General features: G+C 45.2%; 3 protein-coding genes across 5 annotated transcripts; 2 read left to right on the top strand and 1 right to left on the bottom strand.

Moving 5' to 3' along the window:
* The first annotated feature begins 848 nt into the window (after window positions 1-848).
* MAGOH (mago homolog, exon junction complex subunit) lies at window positions 849-2,371 on the top strand. The gene is made up of 5 exons (XM_051624810.1): window positions 849-973; window positions 1,088-1,146; window positions 1,324-1,434; window positions 1,644-1,726; window positions 2,093-2,371. Exons 1-5 carry the CDS (start codon window positions 886-888, stop codon window positions 2,190-2,192), a joined length of 441 nt encoding a protein of 146 aa, XP_051480770.1. The 5' UTR covers window positions 849-885; the 3' UTR covers window positions 2,193-2,371.
* Window positions 2,372-3,051: 680 nt separating this feature from the next.
* On the top strand, window positions 3,052-9,594 carry CZIB (CXXC motif containing zinc binding protein). Of its 3 annotated transcripts, XM_051624736.1 has the most exons (8): window positions 3,052-3,183; window positions 3,270-3,353; window positions 4,220-4,276; window positions 4,827-4,908; window positions 5,326-5,357; window positions 5,796-5,873; window positions 8,519-8,584; window positions 9,371-9,594. In XM_051624736.1, the coding sequence occupies exons 1-8, from the start codon at window positions 3,178-3,180 to the stop codon at window positions 9,446-9,448; spliced, it is 483 nt and encodes a 160-aa protein (XP_051480696.1). In that variant the 5' UTR covers window positions 3,052-3,177; the 3' UTR covers window positions 9,449-9,594. The 3 variants fall into 3 exon arrangements, with proteins under 3 accessions (XP_051480696.1, XP_051480698.1, XP_051480697.1); XM_051624738.1 differs by lacking the exons at window positions 3,052-3,183; window positions 3,270-3,353 and adding an exon at window positions 3,409-3,557; XM_051624737.1 differs by lacking the exons at window positions 3,052-3,183; window positions 3,270-3,353 and adding an exon at window positions 3,410-3,612.
* A 1,789-nt stretch (window positions 9,595-11,383) lies between these two features.
* CPT2 (carnitine palmitoyltransferase 2) lies at window positions 11,384-18,140 on the bottom strand. Its single transcript, XM_051624735.1, has 5 exons — window positions 17,849-18,140; window positions 16,941-17,021; window positions 16,718-16,824; window positions 13,252-14,556; window positions 11,384-12,374 (listed from the first exon to the last, which is right to left on the bottom strand). The coding sequence occupies exons 1-5, from the start codon at window positions 17,980-17,982 to the stop codon at window positions 12,043-12,045; spliced, it is 1,959 nt and encodes a 652-aa protein (XP_051480695.1). The 5' UTR covers window positions 17,983-18,140; the 3' UTR covers window positions 11,384-12,042.
* Between the last annotated feature and the right edge of the window lie 106 nt (window positions 18,141-18,246).

Genomic DNA, 18,246 nt, shown 5'->3' with positions numbered 1-18,246 from the left:
TGCATTTTGTCTCCAGCCATTTCCATTCTCCCAAGCAGTTCCCCGAAGACAAAAGAGGCACCAGCCCGTTTACTCTGAAACTTCAGCCCACCGCTGGTGGGGGTAACTCAACAAACCAGTCCCAGGGAGAAGGAGGCACAGGGGTGCACTGGCTGTGTGGGGCCAGGCTGTTCCTGGTCTGGATTTCTGCCTTTGTCTGAGGGAGGCACAAAACTGCCTCACATTCGAATACAGTCACTCTGAACATTAATATCTGGACTCACAGGGAAAGGCCAGCTGCACCTCATTGTTTCACCTTTTTTTATCCCTACTACGTCTCAATGTTACAAGGAAGCCCCTATTAGTAATGAGTGAATAATTTTCGTTTCCCAGCTAGAAAAAAACCAAACAACCCACACAGGGCAAAGCACACAGCCCGAATCCTGTGCTCCTGACCAACAAACCACCACTTGCCTGCGGAATTCGGCCCCTCCTGTGTTTCAGCCACGGCGTGGGGAGAGGGGAGGTGATCACCAAGCATCAGCCTGACCTTTTTCTCTCAAAGCCTGCAAATATCACCACAGAGAAAACGGCCTGTCAGGGTCGGGGCTCCTGCTGCGCTGGGGAACCCCCTGCCCTCACCGGGGGGAGGCGGGGGTGGGCGGCGCCCCTCACCTGTGCCGCTGGGTGTTGCTGTCTGTCACTTCGTGTCCCCTGCTGTGACACGTCCCCCCCGGGGGGAGGTGACGCCGGGACCCGCCCCCGGCCCCGGCCCCGGCCCCGGCCCCGGCCCCGCCGCGGACACCGCCGGCCCCGCCAGGGGGCGCGCAACCGCCGCCCGCGCGGCTGCCGCGTGACGCGCTCGGGCCGCGCCGCCGCGCTGCATGCCGGGACGGCGGCGGGACCATGGCGAGCGACTTCTACCTGCGCTACTACGTGGGGCATAAGGGCAAGTTCGGCCACGAGTTCCTCGAGTTCGAGTTCCGACCCGACGGTGAGGGGCGGCGGCGGCACCGGGAGGGGCGGGGTGGGGTCCGGGGGCCGCTGCGGGTCGGTGCCCGGCCAGCGCTGCCTTGGCGGGGTTTAACCTGCGTCCTGTCTTGCCCAGGGAAGCTGCGTTACGCCAACAACAGCAACTACAAGAACGACGTCATGATCCGCAAGGAGGTGAGGGAGAGGGGCCGCTGGGCACGGCGGGAGCCGGCGGGCTCGCCCGGGCCGGGGTGAGGTGAGGCGGGGGTCGGGCCCGGTGTGGGACCGCGGCCAAGGAAAGCGCTGGTGTGGTGGTCTGTGCAAGGAGAGCAGCTGCCGGGTTGTCCCTTCACCTTGGGGTGCTGTTTGTAGGCTTACGTGCATAAGAGCGTGATGGAGGAGCTGAAGAGAATCATCGACGACAGTGAAATCACAAAAGAAGATGATGCTCTGTGGCCTCCTCCAGACAGAGTTGGTCGGCAGGTTGGTGTGACGTGCCTCTTCTCGTCCCTGTTGTAGTTTGTGTGTGTTGGCTCCTTAGAAGCGTAAATGAGCTTGTTCTTCACAGACCTACTGCATTCAGTACCTTTGTAATAAAAATGGCATGGCCATCATCATCTCCGCACTGAAGTAGCTCTGTAACCAATGCCATAAAGCAGTAGTTTGACTTCCTGTAATCTTTAATTTTCCAGGAGCTTGAAATAGTCATTGGTGATGAGCACATCTCCTTCACCACGTCAAAAATCGGTTCCCTCATCGATGTAAATCAATCCAAGTACGTACCCTGCTTTTATCTGTTGCTGCTGGTTTTAGGTAATGATCCATATTAGAACTTGCTGGTTATTAGCTACTTGTATTTTATGTGGTTTCAAAGTACAGGTCAGTTTCTGGGGGCAGGAGTGTGCTGTGTTCCTGTGTAATGTACCAAATGATTTAAGACTGTGTTGTTACCTGCTGTATTTTCAAACCCACTGAGAATCCATCCAGGCAGGATGGAACAAATCTGTTCATGTCTAAGATGGCCTCTGAAAAGTCTCCCTATAGGCTTTGTTGCTTTTGTTTTAATGGGTTAGTTCTATAAACTGCTCTCTCAGAACACCAATTAAAACTTTTTTTTCCTTCCTTCTGTTGTGTCCTGCAGGGATCCAGAGGGCTTGAGAGTGTTCTACTACCTGGTCCAGGATCTTAAATGTTTAGTCTTCAGTCTTATTGGACTACACTTCAAGATTAAGCCAATTTAAAGAAAACAAACTGGAGTTTGTATTACAGTATCTGGGGGAGGGGGGTGGGCAGGGAGGAATGCTGTTTCTACCTGTTATTTCTGGCGTAAAGCTTTTATGTATGTTAAAATGTTCATTTTTTTTTAGTAAACTGTCAGTGACTGTCAATAAAATGGTGCTGCCAGTGACTGTCAACAAAATGGTGACATCTCTTTTTTAACTTGTAAGTTCCAGTGAGACACTGACTTCCTAACACTTCTTTTTATGATGGCAGTCCAGGGTCTGTTACTTGATTGAGATCACACGGAGCTGCGTTTCACTCCTCTACCTGTGCAGCAGCAGAAAACTGAGTTCAAAGTCTGGCACTGTGAAATGAAACTTTTGCCAGCTGTGAAAATGAATGTGGGGTGTTCTGTTGGCCAGCTCAAACTATGCAGAAGAAGGGAAGCCCCCAGCTCTGCTCGTGACAACTGGTTACAGCAAAGACACGCGATGTCACCTTCCTCCTGCGGTGACAACCCCGCTGCCTTCGGAGCAGCAGAGGAGTCTCCCGGGATCTTCACTGATGCTCCCATCCAGCTCTGGGAAAACGGAAATGAGAAGCAATGCAGTGTGTATTTAGCTGAGTTCTAGACTAGCAGAACTGATTGTGAGACTCGGAGAACCAAATATGTCTCATCTCCGAGGTGATGTGTACAGAGCCGTGAGACCCCGCCACCACAGGCGCTGAGGGAGCGCCCTACCCTGTGCCCTCCCTTCTCTAGCGCCTCCCTGCGCTTCCCAGACAAGCAGCCTCTACGACGCAAAGACGGGGATGAAGGGCTGTTCCAGGGGTGACACGATGCCCGCGCCTGCTCCCGCCCCGCCGCCATCTTGGGCGAGGGCAGGCGGGGCCGCCATCCCGGCTGAGGGCAGCGGCGCGGGGGAGGGAGGGCGGGAAGCCCGGCCCGCAACACGAGCGGCTGCTGAGCGGGCAGCGCCCAGAGCTGCCGGGCCCCGCAAGGCCATGGGGGTAGGTGGGAGCCGCGGCCGGGCCGAGCTGAAGCGGGTCAGCCCGAGCCCGGCTGACGGGCCCTCTCGCTGCCTCTTCCCTTGCAGAGGGTCGGGCTGCAGCTGCGCGCCACGCTGGAGAACATCACCCGGCTGCGGGCCGAGGGGCAGGATTTCCGCTGGTACCTGAAGGTGCGGGGCGCGGTGCGGGGCCTGTCGGGCCGCCCGGCGCGGGGCGGGGCCGCGGGGCCTGGGGCTGCCGCGTCGCGCAGCCCCCGCAGCGGTGCGGGGCAGGCGGGCTGCGCCGGGAGCGACGAACGCGGCGGCGTAACCAGACAGACCCGTGCGCAGGAGAACCTCATCCAGGAGTTTGCGAAGTCTTAAGCTCCAGCCTTGGTCAGTGCCTCCACTGGGGAGGTGGTGACCCCGTGTCCGTGGGCAGGGAACCCAGGTAAATGGTGGGATGTGCTACTCCCATCGTTTATTTGGTGCCCGTGGCTGTAACACGTTTTCCACCCCGTAGCCAGCAGGTCCTGGCCTGCCAGGGGGCCTGTCCGGATAGACAGCACCTCCTACCTGCCTGTGGGGGACCAGCCCTCAGGATCTGTTTTGGGAAATAGCGTCGAAACCCCGTTGTAGCCCCTCAAGCAAAGTCTCATACGCATCCCAAAAGGCCTGCCTGGGAGGATGGAGCCTGCAGTGGTGGCCTGCATACCCTGCAGAGCTGTGACCTTGAGTTACACCTTAATCTGATCAAGGGGTATTGGACAGTCCAGCTTTTACTCAGACCGTAATAGATGTACTCTGGGAAAAGACCAGGTCTGAGAGAAGGATTTTGGGCCCAGCCACACCTGGGCTCCTCTATTGCAGCAGGAGTTTAGAAAGCAAGGGGAAAGCAAGCAGTTCTAACCTTCCTGGGTTATTAAATCCTGTCACTGCCTTTGGCTCCTCTCCGCTGTGGAACAGGGCTTTGGGAGGGCTCACATCAGCTCCGTCGGCTCTTAATCATCCCTGATGATTGACAGCTGCAAGTTATCTGATTTATGCTTGTTTTTCAGCTAAAATGCGGGAACTGTGGTGAAGTGTCTGAAAAATGGCAGTATCTGTGCTTGATGGTACGTGTCCCTGTTGTAACCTGCATCAGAGCAAAGAGAAAACAAACCTGCCTCTGACAATGAGGTGATACTGACATCAGGGATGTGACAAACTTGCTCTTCAGTTGAGACAGTAATTGTAACAGTTACATGCATTTGGGAAATGCTGTCATTTTCCATGTTAAAAAAAGTATTTGAAAACTGAAAAAAGCAGGAGAAAATTTGTCCAGGGTAAGAGAAGGTTCTGTTCTTAGGAACAGTAATTCCTTTTTCTTGCATACTGCTGAATGGTAAGAATGTATCTTGAGGAATTAATGAAACATGCCTATGTGGGTAAGATATAACTGTCCATTACTGTTTTTAGTCTAGAACAGCATTATTCTTTGATAATTACAGCTTTCTGAATTATAGAACTCTCTGTTTGTTGTGTTTTGGTGTTTTTTTTTAAAAAAGCCTTCTCATTGCAGTATTTTTTACAAGTTGAAGACCATTCTTGTAAAAACTGCTTTACCTTTGCAGAGGCTTCCAGTGGCTCAGCTAGAGTGCATGTCTCTCTTGTCATTGTTTTTAGGACAGTGCTCCCCTGAAAGGAGGCAGAGGAAGTGCCTCTATGGTGCAGAAGTGCAAGCTGTGCTCCAGGGAGAGCTCCATTGGTAGGTGCTTAGAAATTTAAGAGGCATCATCCATTTTACACTTTTTTCCTAAGTTCATTTTTCAGTCCCCATTTTTGTAAAGAGCATTCACCAGGGATTTTTTTTTTTTCCTAGTACACTGGTGCTTGAGTTTACAACAGGTACATACTTGTCATCATGCTCTAGCATTTTACACAAGCATGCAATTTATTTCCCCCCCCATTGGTAGGGTAACAAAATGGTGTTAACATAAACTTCTCAGAAGTGAGAAAAATGCAGTTCTACCTTTTGAGGGCCAACTGCAGGAACTGCTTGGTTACTTTGTTTCTTTTACTTTGTATAATGAAATTTCTTCAAAAGAAGCAGCTGGTGCTTGGTTTGTACTGAATGAAACTGGACATAATGCCACTCACTTTCACACTTCTGGTTTTTTTTTAGATATTTTAAGTCAGACAATCAAGCCTTACAATGTAAGTTTGTTTTCTCTTTTATGTAACAAGTGAACGATTAATAAGCATGAATAATATTTCAAGTTTTTGCTTTATCACATTCCTCTTTTAAGAACAAAAAAGCTGGTATTCCCCCCTGATGGAAAATTGTCTCTTGAAGACTCCTGCACACAGTATCAAGTGAGAATAATTTGAAACATTTCATAAGCAAAACATAAAATTGTATCACTGGAATGAGAGGCTATTATGTAATACCTGAATTAGTCTCCTCTTGAAGGCTTCCTTGTGGCAGATTAAGAAATTCTAGTTAATTGCCACCTATTAAATGAGCCCTAGGATTTTGCTGTCACTTGGGACATCAGAGTGGATAGTACTGCCTTTTAAAGCAATTCATCCTAGTCTAATGCTTGTCGCTTTCTTTATTAGATGAAAACTAATGGATTTCTGACTCAATTACAGGCTGAAGACAGTGAGAAATTCAAAACAATAGTGGAGTTTGAATGCCGAGGTCTGGAACCAGTTGACTTTCAACCACAGGTAAGTTCTAATTCTTTATTTGTTTCTCAGTTTTTAAGAGCACTTCTTCCAGACCCTAGAGTGATAAAATATTTTGAAATGACACTGCTCTTCCTGGAATGTCCTAGACCTCTCCAGTTTTCCACACTCCCCACAGTTCTTTCTTTTCCTTCATTTGACTCCAAAAAATAACCCCCCAAGCAGCTACTGCTAACAGCTCTGGTATTCTCTGTGCCAGTAAAATCTGAAATTAAGTATGCCATGGAGTTGTATTCAAATTGCCATACAGGTGACTGAACACTGCTCATCTGAATTCATCTGAAAGGTCCTCATGGCTCAGGTTATTGCAAAAGAGAGTCTTTCCCAGAGGGGAATTGCCTGAGTGCATCATTAGATGGCCACATCCAGGAGAGCACCACTTTGCTTCTTAGTATGTTACAGAGAGTAAATGAAGTCCAGCTTATGCACAGTCTTCAGTATATGGCCTCTAAAGAAAAATCACATTGAGATTTGCCATCACCAAAGCCATAGGACATTAATATTGGCATTTTTCCATTTGAAACCTGACCAGGCAGAGACTGCAGATCAACAGCAGTTAAAGACTGTTGCAAAGCACACCTCAAGGTTCAGAGTTAAAGGATTTCTTCAGGGCCAAGGCAGCCTTCAGTGATTCATTTGCTTATGCATGGTCATGCTGCTTGCAAGCTAACTCCCTACTATATTTAACCTATTATTCCAGTCGGATTAGGTGTAAATAGACTGACAAATATAAACCTGTCTTATCCTTCCCTCAGACTGTGACACTATGCTAAGAAACAGACCAAAAAAGCTCATCCTTCAAACAATATAGTATAAATAAAATTACCAATGCAATGTGCTGGGGGAGATCCTCTTTTATGTATTTATTTAAAATAAAATACCCATACCCTTTGATTCTCTGATGTATACCCTCTTTTCCTACCTAGCAGCAGCAACAAATTCAAACTAGGTACCTGTGTGTTCTAATAATGGGCAAGGTCAATTTTTTCCCCAATTACTTCTCTTTCTCATTTAATGTGCTTAAGTAGATACATCTACTGCAAATCTGATGTATATTTTTTTGTTTTACTTGAGGATAGTTCTCCTGTCCTTGTCCCTCAGTGCTTCAGCCAAAACCACGGAGGTTTTTTAAGCTGCTTTGCTTTGTGGCACAACCAGTGGTTTCACTGGGAACAGAAGTGTGACAATTCAGTGTGTGGTAAAGTCAGCTGGCATTTTTGTCTCTTTGGTGTGTGTGTTTTTGCTTTAGCTCCTGGCCAGTCAGCAGAGGGCAGACAAGTCACTGCATGTCCCTGCTGCGGGTTAAACGCGTCTCTGCTCTGATGCCAAAGCTGTAAAAACGCAAGTCCTGCCGAGTATCTGGTCCAGAAGCTTGTAATTCCAGTCACAAGGCTTCTTGTTCCTTGGAGGGCTAGTGAAGACCTCCAGGTGGTGAAAGCAGGGCTTCTTTTATTTTTCTGGTCTGTGTTCTGTACTGCAAGTCTGCTTTTTTTTTTGTCCCATGATGCTGATCTTCCTCTCCATCCCTTGGACTTCCCTTGGGATGGGGCTTCTGGCAATTCTGTGTAGGCCACATCCACACTGTGCCTTGCAAGTAGCTCACCCCTTGTGATGTCTGCTACACTCTGTGGTTTATTAAACTCCCCAGTGCTTAACCTTCCATTAAAATCCCAAAATACTTAAAATCATGTGGCTTACTTTACACATTCTTATGCAGTTAAATGTCTGACTGGTACTAGTGGGGATTTCCTTATCAAAAATGCCAGTGTAGATCCCTTGCAGAAAACCAGGAAGAAGCAACCTTTGCTCTTTAGCCACTTCTTAATCAAATTCTGTAGTTAGAAATGGCAACAGATTAAGCCTTCCTGCATGCTGCAGAGGTGGTGGGGATTTTTACATTTACTTTTAAAAATAAGAAAACTTACTTTGCAATTTGATAACTGTGAACCCTAAAATGAGAGAGCTGTTCCTATAGAAAATCAACCAGAACCCCTTGCTCTAGTGCTGTTTCTTTCCTTTAACTCTTTAAACACAGCAACAGTAACAATAGTGAAGAACTCTCCCCTCTGAAATGAGTTTGAGTGTACTCATCTGGTCCTGATCCTCCTTTCACATAAAGCTTGTTAGTCACTTCTGTACCTAAATCCAATACTGGCTGCTCCTTCTCTAGAGTGTCTTGGATTCTGATGATACTTAAGCAAAAAACTATTAACTCCCTTCCAGATTTTCCTTCTATTGTTTTCTTGCAGTGTAAGTTTATTATGAAGCTATTTCATATATAATGCCTGTATGGACACCGAACACAAATTAAAGCTATTAGTAGTTGGATGCTGCTACATAAATATTATCTAGAATAATTGGAAATACCTTTTTTGGCAGGAAAAACAGAGGAGCAGTGTTCCTTCTTTTCACCCTCTGGTTGCTTACATTGAATTTTGTCAATCTACAAACAGGGTCACAACCTTATACTGACCCTTAACCAGGGAAGAGTCTGACCATTCCTTCTACCTAATATAAAAGAAATACAATAAAAATTTGTGCTGCGTAACTTTCTTTCAACATATTACAATGATCATATTTATTTGGTACAACTCACTCTTAAAAACTTACTGCAAATGTGTTTGCAGGCAGGGTTTGCCGCCGAAGGTGCAGAATCTGGCACACCTTTCAATGACATAAACTTGTTGGAAAAGGTATGTTCTCTTAGTTTTGTTAGTAAATCTAATTATCGAGTCCAAAATACACACCCTGAATGTGCAAGAGACTAGTTTTGCTCTTTCATGTAGGCACAGGAAGGTCATAGCTAGAGAGAGAAAAAACACTATGAAGAACCAGCCTTACTAACAGCATCATTTTAGAAGTACACCTTTGATAGCTTAGCAGCTGACAAAGGTAGAAATGAAAGTTTTCTTCCAAGTGACTCAGGAATTCCAGAGAGCAAGCACTTGGAATACTAAATGGCTGGGGTTATTTAGAGTGGTGAACTGATTTTTCTAGGAAGACTTTTTTTTCTTGTGCAGAGAGATATTAAAAAGTAATATAAAGACACTGTCCTTCAACGCTCAGGATAACGACTCCAGCGTTGCAAATCTTCCTTGGCTGTTAGCAAGAATCTCAAGGTCAAATCTGTTCCCTGGTATCCTACTTGGCAGGGATCTGCTTGTCTGCTTACCCGCCTGACTAGGGTATTGTAAGTGATAGATAATCCTTTCATCTGCTGTGGTTGCTGGCTTGTCCACTACAGGCTGTGGACTACATTTGAAAAAAATAAAAATAATTGTTAAAAGACTGAGACTGAAGCCCAGTGCTCTTGCTTCTCAGATATCAGAACTGAGCTTAGTGACTACACACTGCTTTCCACAGAAATCTAAGACCCAAACTTTGAGGAAGGCTTAGTTTCAGTCTAAATTCCAGTCTGTGTTTCAGACACTCACATTCTATCCTCTGTGACTAACACTGTGAAATCTTCTTTCCTATAGGATTGGAATGACTATGATGAAAAAACAAAGGAATCTGTTGGAATCTATGAAGTTACTCATAAATTTGTAAAATGCTAAAGGTCATAACCCTTATTGATGAAGGAGCTGGAACCATCAGAGGTGCAATTTCCTCAAAGTTACTTTTCACGTGGCTGTACTTCAAAAATTGAAAACTAAATTGTACTTATTATCCCGAGATGTCCTAATAAAATATTTTCCACAGAGCCCTTTTGAGATGGCTTCAGTGCAAACTGAAAATAGCATATACACTTGACTGAACTGTGCTATTTTCTTAATCTTGTCTTTTTGGGAATATATATGGTTGTGATGGACTGTGGCTTTACTGTATGAATAGCTGACAACTTAGACAACTTAAAGCTTTTAATAGCCTATCACCAAGAAGTAGCTACATTTGATTCTCTAACATAAGCAAGTAAGGTCTTTTCACTCACCATTCCTATCATCAGAAAATGGCTTTCAGTTTAGTAAGGGACTGTGTTAACTGTTTAAGCAAAAAGCTATGTCTTTAATAGCTCCCAGTTCAAGTACAGACACTGAGCTGAGTTCACTGAGAACACTGAAGAAGCTTGGCTGCTGTTGACACACACAGCTGTTACATCTTCTGAACATGGGAGTATGTCATGAAATAAACCTCACTCATTTCTAGTTCAAGGCAGACCTTCTACTTCCTAGCAGGTATGCTCACAATCTTGCCAGCTGTTCTCATGTTTTTAAAAAAACCCAACAAACCAAACCCAAGCAAAAATACAACCCCCAAAACCTTCTTTCTTTAATTTCATTCAAAGACTTGTTCTGATACATTTTTTCCTTCATCACCTTCCTTTCTTTGTTTCAATGAGCATGAACAATCATGATGTTTTTAAGTAAATTTTTAAATAATCCTTTTCAACTGAAAACTAAAACAGCACATTACAGGCTGCCAAAGAAACAGTCCTGACTAGGACAAGTTTATAATCCGTTATGCTTACATATTTAAAGCATGCCTCTCCCTTTCCTAGCACTTGCACTTCATACTTCAAGATACAGTGTTGCTCACACTTGCTGTGTTAAAGAAAAAAAAGCCACTGGAAGAACCTGGAAGCCAAGAGAGAAGGAAGAGTAAAGACAAGTAGGTTTCTGAGCCTCTGAACCTCATCTGTCACGTCCAACCAAGATGTTCAGAATTTGTTCTGCTAATACATTTGGTTGTCAGGCTGACGGTGGGGCTGTGCTGACAGCCATGAGCACAGAAGCAGCACCACTGTGCTGTTCAGCTCCAAGGAAAGACCAGTCTTCCCAGAAGAAAAGCAGAGTGGGAGATGTCAGGGTTGAGAAGAACAGAGGAGTCCCAGTTACACACACCATAACTGTGCAAAAAGGGTATCTTGTACAGTGGGCAACCGTGTTGTGTTCCCAGCAATCCCAAGCACCTTTGGCTTCTTGACTGATAAAGGCCCCTTCCCTTTTGCTACCACCTGCTTCGTAGCTGGCAGAGTCCCAGCTGTGAGCAGCACACAGGAACTGTCTGCAGCAGCTCCATCTTGCAGTGACAGCATCACTCAATTCTGTCGCTGTCTATGCTCAAGCTCTCCTGCAATCCCTTCAGAGTTCCCAAAATCTTCACAACTTCTGCAACACACCCTGATGCATTAAAGATGCAGCTCTAGGCACTAAGACTGGCATTTGCTACAATAAATGATATCCTAAGTTCCAGCTGATAGAACAAGGAGGAAAGAGGAGAATGTTCTGTTGGGGCTACTTTTCCACAGTAAGAGGATGTTTGGAAAGAGAGCCCCAGTGAAATTCCTTTTTTAATGCACAAGAGCACATGTCTTATGTAGCAAAGCAAAAGCAGATTATTGGGCAGACTTCATGGATGGAAGGGAAGAGCCAACACTGCAGTGCTCTCTGCAATACCACTCTCAGTCGTATTCTTCTCAACCTTTTTAAATAATGAGCTATTGATAAAGGGACTACCCATACTGTATAATTTTGATATGGCAATAAAAGAACTTTCTGATTATTAATAGATAGCTTTATTACAATCTTTTCCAGTCAATTTAACAACACAGCTGGTGATTGCAGGTTACTAAAAGCCTCCCACTTCATTTTTTTGTTTCTCAAAAAGCTGTTATAGTAGAAAGAACGGCTTCAAGCAGTTGAGGCACAATCAGTTCTGGTATCAATTCAAGTTTCAAGAGAAAGGTTAAGTGTGAAAAGTTAGCCAGAGTGCAAATGTAACCAGTCTTTCATACTAAAAATGACTGCTTTTTTTTTTTTTAATCCAACAGTTTAAGAGGGGTATCCCAGTGCTGTTGTCTGCATGAACACTCAGGGAACACAAATGTTCCGAGTTCATAAACTCAGTAACAATGCTTTTCATTTTAAATTATGTGGTTTAGGAACACATGGATCTGTTGGAGCCATTAATCTATTACTTCATTTTGACACTGTGAATGTTTGTATTTCCTGAAACATGCATTCAAAGTCTGTACTTGATTTTTTAAAAACAGGTAAAATTTCATAGTGAATCTAACAGCATTCAAGTTCAACAAAGATAAATGAAGCCAATTAAGCTGGGCAGTCTCAGCCACACTGAACACTGATTAGCGAGTCAGTTAGACAGTCTGCATTTTTTACTGCAACTGTATAGAGTTTCAACATTTTTATGTCTAACTACCAATTTTCTTGCCCTTTAAAACATTAAAGATATCTTCTAGTGACTTGTGTATACACTGAAGGAATTCTTTACCATTCCTAGCTGGGTAAGAGGAAACATTACAACCTATCCAGTCATCCTGTACCTGATACCCTACTCCAAAGCCATCAGCCACCACTGGGCCAAACCCTCCTAATTGCACAGCTGGGCTAACTAATGTGCTTGTAGAAATGATGTTGTGATTAAGCTGAGCATAGGCTGGGTCTTGAAAGAAATCAGGGAGTGCAATACCTTTGGATAAGGCTAAATGGCGCAAGCCGAAGAGATGTCGGTCAAACCCCTGACCTGTTAAAATAAAGTAACAAGTATTAGAGAGATGACTTTGTGGGAAGTAAACTCATTTATTTTGACCTCACATTTGCTTTTAGCCATAGAAGAGGAGGTCTGTAGAACTGGATTTAATGTTCATATTAGCAGGAACCATTGTTCAGATCCCAGACGTTCTGCACTTGCAGTGCACACATCCTAAGGCACGAGCCTCTACCAGGAACCATGATGATAGTAAGCAAAAGTGCAATGTTAACAGACTATTTTAATAATACATCACATTCCTTGATTATTTATCTGAATACATCCAGGTTGTTTAAAACAAATAAAGGCTTTCCTAAATCTAGAGAGGAGTAAGATCTTACATCAACAAAAGGAGGCAAATTTTAAACTCTATGGGGTTTTACTGAAATAATAAAAATTACTCTTTGGGAAAGGATGATTCAAAAGCATTTAGAAAAATAGCAGGAGTAGCACAGGCAAAGAATCAGTTTGATTTGGAAGTTGTTCAAGCCCTTATACCCTGCAGGGATAAGACAGTAACTCCTCAGACATAAAGCCAAAGTTCTTCGTTGCCTCGAGAAGTACAAGATGCACTAAGTATTTGTCAAATTTTCAAATAACCCAGCTGCTGTAAGGACAAAAATGGAAGGATAAAAAAATCCTCAAGATGTTAACAGTGAAGTGGAAAGCACAGAGGCATTCTCCTCCACCCAGAAATCAGTTTTAGAGAATGCATTTTAAACTGCATCCTTCTGCTACTGTTTTTGTCAAGTTTATATTAACATTAGACCTCCATCGAAATTAAATTATTTAGTTGTGAAGTAAACATTTACAGCAACATTAACAGACATTTTAGTGCAAAAGCAAGAGTGTCTGATACACTCCTACTTACCCATAGCAGCTTCCTTCGTCAAACGGCCATGGTATTTTGAGCACTCCACAATCAAACTCTGAAGCTCTTCTGTGCTGTGTTTGGACAGTTCCCTGACAAAAGCTTCTGAACATTTCTTTGTATGGACAGAGGCAGGACGTATAGTTTCTGTACGGCCGTGCTTGAAAGCTGCAGTGCTGCAAGACTCGTAGGAAGCAACAGTCTGATCGTATTGCCGAAGGAAAGCCATCTGGAAGGCAAGCTGAGCCACAGCATCTGGACTTACCTTCTTCTGCTTTAGAAGGTCCTTGCCCCCTTCATGGAACTGAATCATATTAAGAGACAGTGCTTCTACACTGGCATAAAATTTCTGTTTGGCTTGGGTAATTCCTGCTTTTAAGGCATCATTCAGCTTAAAGTCAAGTTTCTGTACTGCTCTAGAAGAGTCTACTGAAGCAGGCTGGGACTGAGGGCTGATGGCTGGTGCCTTGGTGCTATCTTTAAAAACCTCGTTCTGGAACCTGAGCACAGCCACACCATCTCCCCAGGAATGTTCAAAATTAATTCCTGCAGTGCCATCCTTAGTTATGATGAGACTAAAGGATTTGTCAAACCAGCGGTTAGCACCATCTCCGTGCAACATCGTGCGGGACAAGTGCACCAGGTCTTTAGTGGGAAAATCATCTAAACTCAAACAAAACACCGCAGAGTCTACTTTCTGAAGAGCTTCTTCATTGCCACTATCCAGTAGATTCTTTCTCAACAATGCCCATGTATCTCTGTTTTCACTGGTGAGGTAGCCAAGAGGGAAAGCTGGAGCTGGACTGTTGTCACTAAGGATGTATTTCAAGTGTGCTTGGATCTCTGAAGGCTTCAGTGTATTTCCATCTCTATCAAGGACATCAAATACATAAAAATTCCCATTTCTCAGTACCAGTAAATGTTTTGCCTTTTCATCTGTATAAAGCTCATCTCTGTTGAGCTTAGGCAGCCGTGTGGAGTTGAAAAGCCTGAAGTACTGAGACATATCCAGGGGGTAAGCATTGACCATGTAGGCACCAAACCACGAAAGCGAAGAAGGCACAAAACGGATAATTTTTTTAAACATCTGAGTGTCACTTTTTTCCGGATTGAGGTGAAAAACCTCTGGTTCAAGATAGCCAGCCCTGAAGGTCTTCATAAAACGTAGAGCAGAAACAGTCATGTTGGTAGCTCGTGTGAGCTGATCGTTATATTCAGGTTTTGGATCAGGATTAAAAGACATAAATGGATTAAAATTCAAAACGACAGATTCACGTGCTTTTAGGTACATGTCAAACCAGGGACCTGAAAGGGGAGAGTGGAGAAATAGGTCAGAACAGAAAAGCAGCTTATTGAGCCAGACCAGTGGTTCACATAGTCAATATCCTGCCTCCAGCAGCAACCATGAAGTCCACACAAACAAGACAAACATATGCAGTAATTCCCCCCCAGGATTCTCCCAGCCCTTAATTATGAAGAAAGGTACTGTTGGGTAATTGTAAAGCTCCTGTATTTGGAGCAATCCCTATCAAGAGTGCCAACATTATCAACAAGGGCCAGTTTCCATGCTTTCTCCTAAGACATACCATGCAGCTCCACAGCACTGCATTTTGGTGCACACCTCACATTTGGAGTGGAACATGCTTCTGCCTATTCCTAAGCTAATAATTTCTGCAACTCTCTGTCACTGAGAGCACGCTTCTCTTTGGAATCACCTTTATTTCTCACCCAGTATTTCCCTCATTCCTGGCAGCATTCCTCCGTCTACATTTGCTGCCTTGCATTTCCACCTCCTTCCCCTTTCTGTCCACTGCAATGATCAGCACAGGTCCCTTTACACCACTGGTCCCTCAAGCTGACAAAAAGATGAGGTTAGAGGGGAATCTCACAGTTACTCTTCTAGGCTCAGAACAGACTTGGGAAAGCAGGATGGATTACATTTGATACCCACAGATCTTTTAGTCAGTCTGTCAGCATTATCAAGAAGCATGGATGGGATGCAAAGGTTTTGTGCTTGTCAAAACCAATGGAATCAAACACAGTTTTAAAAGGTAGTCACACCTTTACACCTGCCCATGAGTAAAAGAAAACCCAGGGGGCATTGGCACAGGAGGGATGTTTTTAGTAGGTTCTGTTTCATCATCATCATCAACTTCAAACTCAGTAAGCTCTGGTACTGCACACTGACTGGATGCAGATCAAGGAGGCAAGTGCACCCCAAGGTAACTGACTACTGAAAAATATTTCAAGCCTGTATCAGTCCCAAGAAGAACCTTCTAGCTGGGCTGTAAAAGGGCACCAGGTAACTCAAGGACCTAAGTTATAATTTTAATTCAGATCCTCACAGATGAGTCACTAGCATTCATCTACAGTTTTAAAACCACATCTGTCATCATCACAAAGCCTTTTAACCTTGGACTTGAAAGTCCAGGGTAGGGCAACTATACATACTTTCATAAACCAATTTCAGGTGGAACAGGTCTTTTATGAGGCCTGAAAAATAATAAAAACTATATAAAAAGGAATAAAAACACTCCACAGTTCATGGACAAAAGGCAGCATGCTGGTTACCACTGACAAACTCCACAAAGCCACCAGTTTAAACTCCTGATGTTGTTCAAAGTGAATGGAAAGGAAAAGATAACAAGCATCAGCTTTTGTGAAACTTCTGGTATTCTCTAAATAATTGGTGGCAGCTAACACCCTTCTAGGTAGTCTTAATATACAGCAAGGATAGAAGTGGATTTGCTGAACAACATGCAAGCTTCTACTTCCACAAGTATTTTAGTATTTCCACCTCTGCTCCTATCCATCTAATACTTTCATAAGCAGAAACTTCTATTTGGAAGTCAGTGAAAATGACAATAAGGAAGAATAATAGAAAAACTATATGCATACTCTCCCTCTCTTATTTTTTCCTTACACTCACCTTCCTCCTCCTGTCTCTCCTTTTCTTCTGCTCTTTATAAGAACACTGTTTTCTAGTTTTAGGGGGTTTTATTTTAAGTTCAGAGCACTGATCACTTCTGCCTCCCAAAGCTTAGTCATACACTCTGAATCCCTATCAGAGTTCAGTTTTCTTGCTAAATAACTTGTAATTATTTGAAAATTATTGCTTTAGTTTCCTGAAGGGAGTTATCAGTTAAGCTCCTCTATTAACCTAACTTATAAATAGACAGCAATAAGAAAAAATATAAAGTCTGTAACCTAAAATTTAAATACAGTAACTCATTAAAACATACGGTTTCTTCAATATCCATCTGTCCAGAATTCTGGCATATAATTTTTCTTTCCACCAGAAACTCAGAATTTGCTCAAATGGAGTTACAGGCAGTATTCACAGCATGTTATTCCAAGTTTATGGAGCAGAGAACTTAAGCTTCAGCCCACTTTATTTGCAGCATTACAGGCTGTTACTGAGCATGTTGATCTACAGATTTCTTCTATATCCAGTCGGTCAACGTACCTGTGATGTAACTAGTATGCTTGTTCTGATTGTCTTGAGCAACCAGTTGCTCATGCAGCTCTCTGCCAATTCCCTTCTCAAAACGATGAGCAAGTTCTTCAGTTTTCCTGCAGCAATCATGAAAGAGTCAAAATGCATTACAAGCCATACTTTTACATGCAACACTTGTCTTTGAAGCAAGCACATCATACTGCAGTATGTGTATCTTGTGTCTTGTCCATACCTGAATTGGTCATCATTTAGAAGCGGTTTCTGGGCATTTAAGTATCTCCTTATTGTATCTTCTAGTTTGGGAATTGGCAGTCTGAAGGAACAGGAACAGAGACACGTGCACTTTATGAGCACTGGCACTGATGAAGCCCCCCTTTCTCACCCACTAGTCTCTCTTTACCTCCCCTCTTTCCTACCTTTCCTTATACCCCATATTATCCAAATGACTCAAAAGTTGCTTGTGGAAGAGGAGGAGAAAGGGAATAAATGGACATATATCATCACAGCATAACGTTCTCAGAAAACAAGCTAGAAAACCAATCTCATTCTCTTGTTACAAAGGTACTGCAGTGGGGGGTGTTAGAACCTTAACAGGGAACACAACGACACGAACCGTCGCAAGGAGGAGCAGCTCTATAGAAGGAAGGTTCAGTTCTGTAGCCACCTCTGCATTAGGACTTCCCTCCCTGCTGGGTGCTGCACGTTTACTTATTATTGCAAATTTCCTCATCAGTATCTTTCTCATTTTCCTCTCAGCCTAACACGAAAATGCCCCTCCTCCTTTAAAATAATTTTATTACACCAACGAAGGTTAGTTCGCAACCTGAAGAGGTGTCTCAATGTTGGGTTAATGGTCATATTTAAGCTTTTAAAAATAAAACAATTCCTCTCCGCTACGATTTCAGAGGAGCACACGCAACACGGAGCAGCACACCCCGGACACATTCTTTATACAGAGAGGGGGGAGAGGGCATTTTCTCTCCTCACAGCGGACACCCCAGGGCCGCCACCGACCTCCACCCGCGTCCCCCCGGGGCCCCGCGGCCTCGCTGCCCTCGGGACGCTCCTTGCAGGCCTCGTCCGGCCGCCCCTCCGGAGGCCGCGGGGCCCGGCGGGGAGCGGGACGGCGTCCCGCCGTACCTGGGCAGGCTCTTCTGGTAGTGCATGGTGGGCACGACGCTGCGGTGCAGGAACTCGGCAGCGCCCGCGCTGCTGTAGCCCCGCCGCCAGCGCGGCCCCGCCGCCCGCCGCCGCAGCAGCAGCCGCGCCGCCATCGCGCCCGCCGCCTCCGCCCGCGCCGCTCCCCGCGCTGCCGCCCCGGGGCCGGGTCCCGCCGCCCCCGCCCGCTCCCCGGCGCCGCTGCCGAGCGCCCGGGCCCGTCCCGGCTGAGCTCACGGCGGCCTGCGGCGGGGCGGAGGCGGGGCCGGGCCCTCGGCGGCGCCTTCACGCCGGCGCGGCGGGAGGACCGAGGCTTGGCCCCTCACTCCCGCCCGGGAAGGGGCGGGCGCGGGGCGCCGGGCGGGGGACCCCGCTCCGGA

The sequence above is a fragment of the Apus apus genome, chromosome 7 (genome assembly GCF_020740795.1).
Source record: "Apus apus isolate bApuApu2 chromosome 7, bApuApu2.pri.cur, whole genome shotgun sequence".
Classification (NCBI taxonomy): domain Eukaryota; kingdom Metazoa; phylum Chordata; class Aves; order Apodiformes; family Apodidae; genus Apus; species Apus apus.
The sequence above is the reverse complement of the archived record's forward strand: the minus strand, read 5'-3'. Positions and strand labels throughout refer to the sequence as shown.

Excerpts from the sequence above, each read along its gene's own strand:
- MAGOH (XM_051624810.1), top strand. The coding sequence starts at position 886 with ATGGCGAGCGACTTCTACCTGCGCTACTACGTGGGGCATAAGGGCAAG. Across the intron at positions 1,435-1,643 it reads CAGACAGAGTTGGTCGGCAG|GAGCTTGAAATAGTCATTGG; the intron begins GTTGGTGTGACG and ends TTAATTTTCCAG. Across the intron at positions 1,727-2,092 it reads ATCGATGTAAATCAATCCAA|GGATCCAGAGGGCTTGAGAG; the intron begins GTACGTACCCTG and ends TGTGTCCTGCAG.
- CZIB (XM_051624736.1), top strand. Across the intron at positions 5,358-5,795 it reads AGACAATCAAGCCTTACAAT|GCTGAAGACAGTGAGAAATT; the intron begins GTAAGTTTGTTT and ends ACTCAATTACAG. Across the intron at positions 8,585-9,370 it reads ACATAAACTTGTTGGAAAAG|GATTGGAATGACTATGATGA; the intron begins GTATGTTCTCTT and ends TCTTTCCTATAG.
- CPT2 (XM_051624735.1), bottom strand. The coding sequence starts at position 17,982 with ATGGCGGCGCGGCTGCTGCTGCGGCGGCGGGCGGCGGGGCCGCGCTGG. Across the intron at positions 14,557-16,717 it reads GCATACTAGTTACATCACAG|GTCCCTGGTTTGACATGTAC; the intron begins GTACGTTGACCG and ends CTCCCCTTTCAG. Across the intron at positions 12,375-13,251 it reads GACGAAGGAAGCTGCTATGG|GTCAGGGGTTTGACCGACAT; the intron begins GTAAGTAGGAGT and ends TTATTTTAACAG.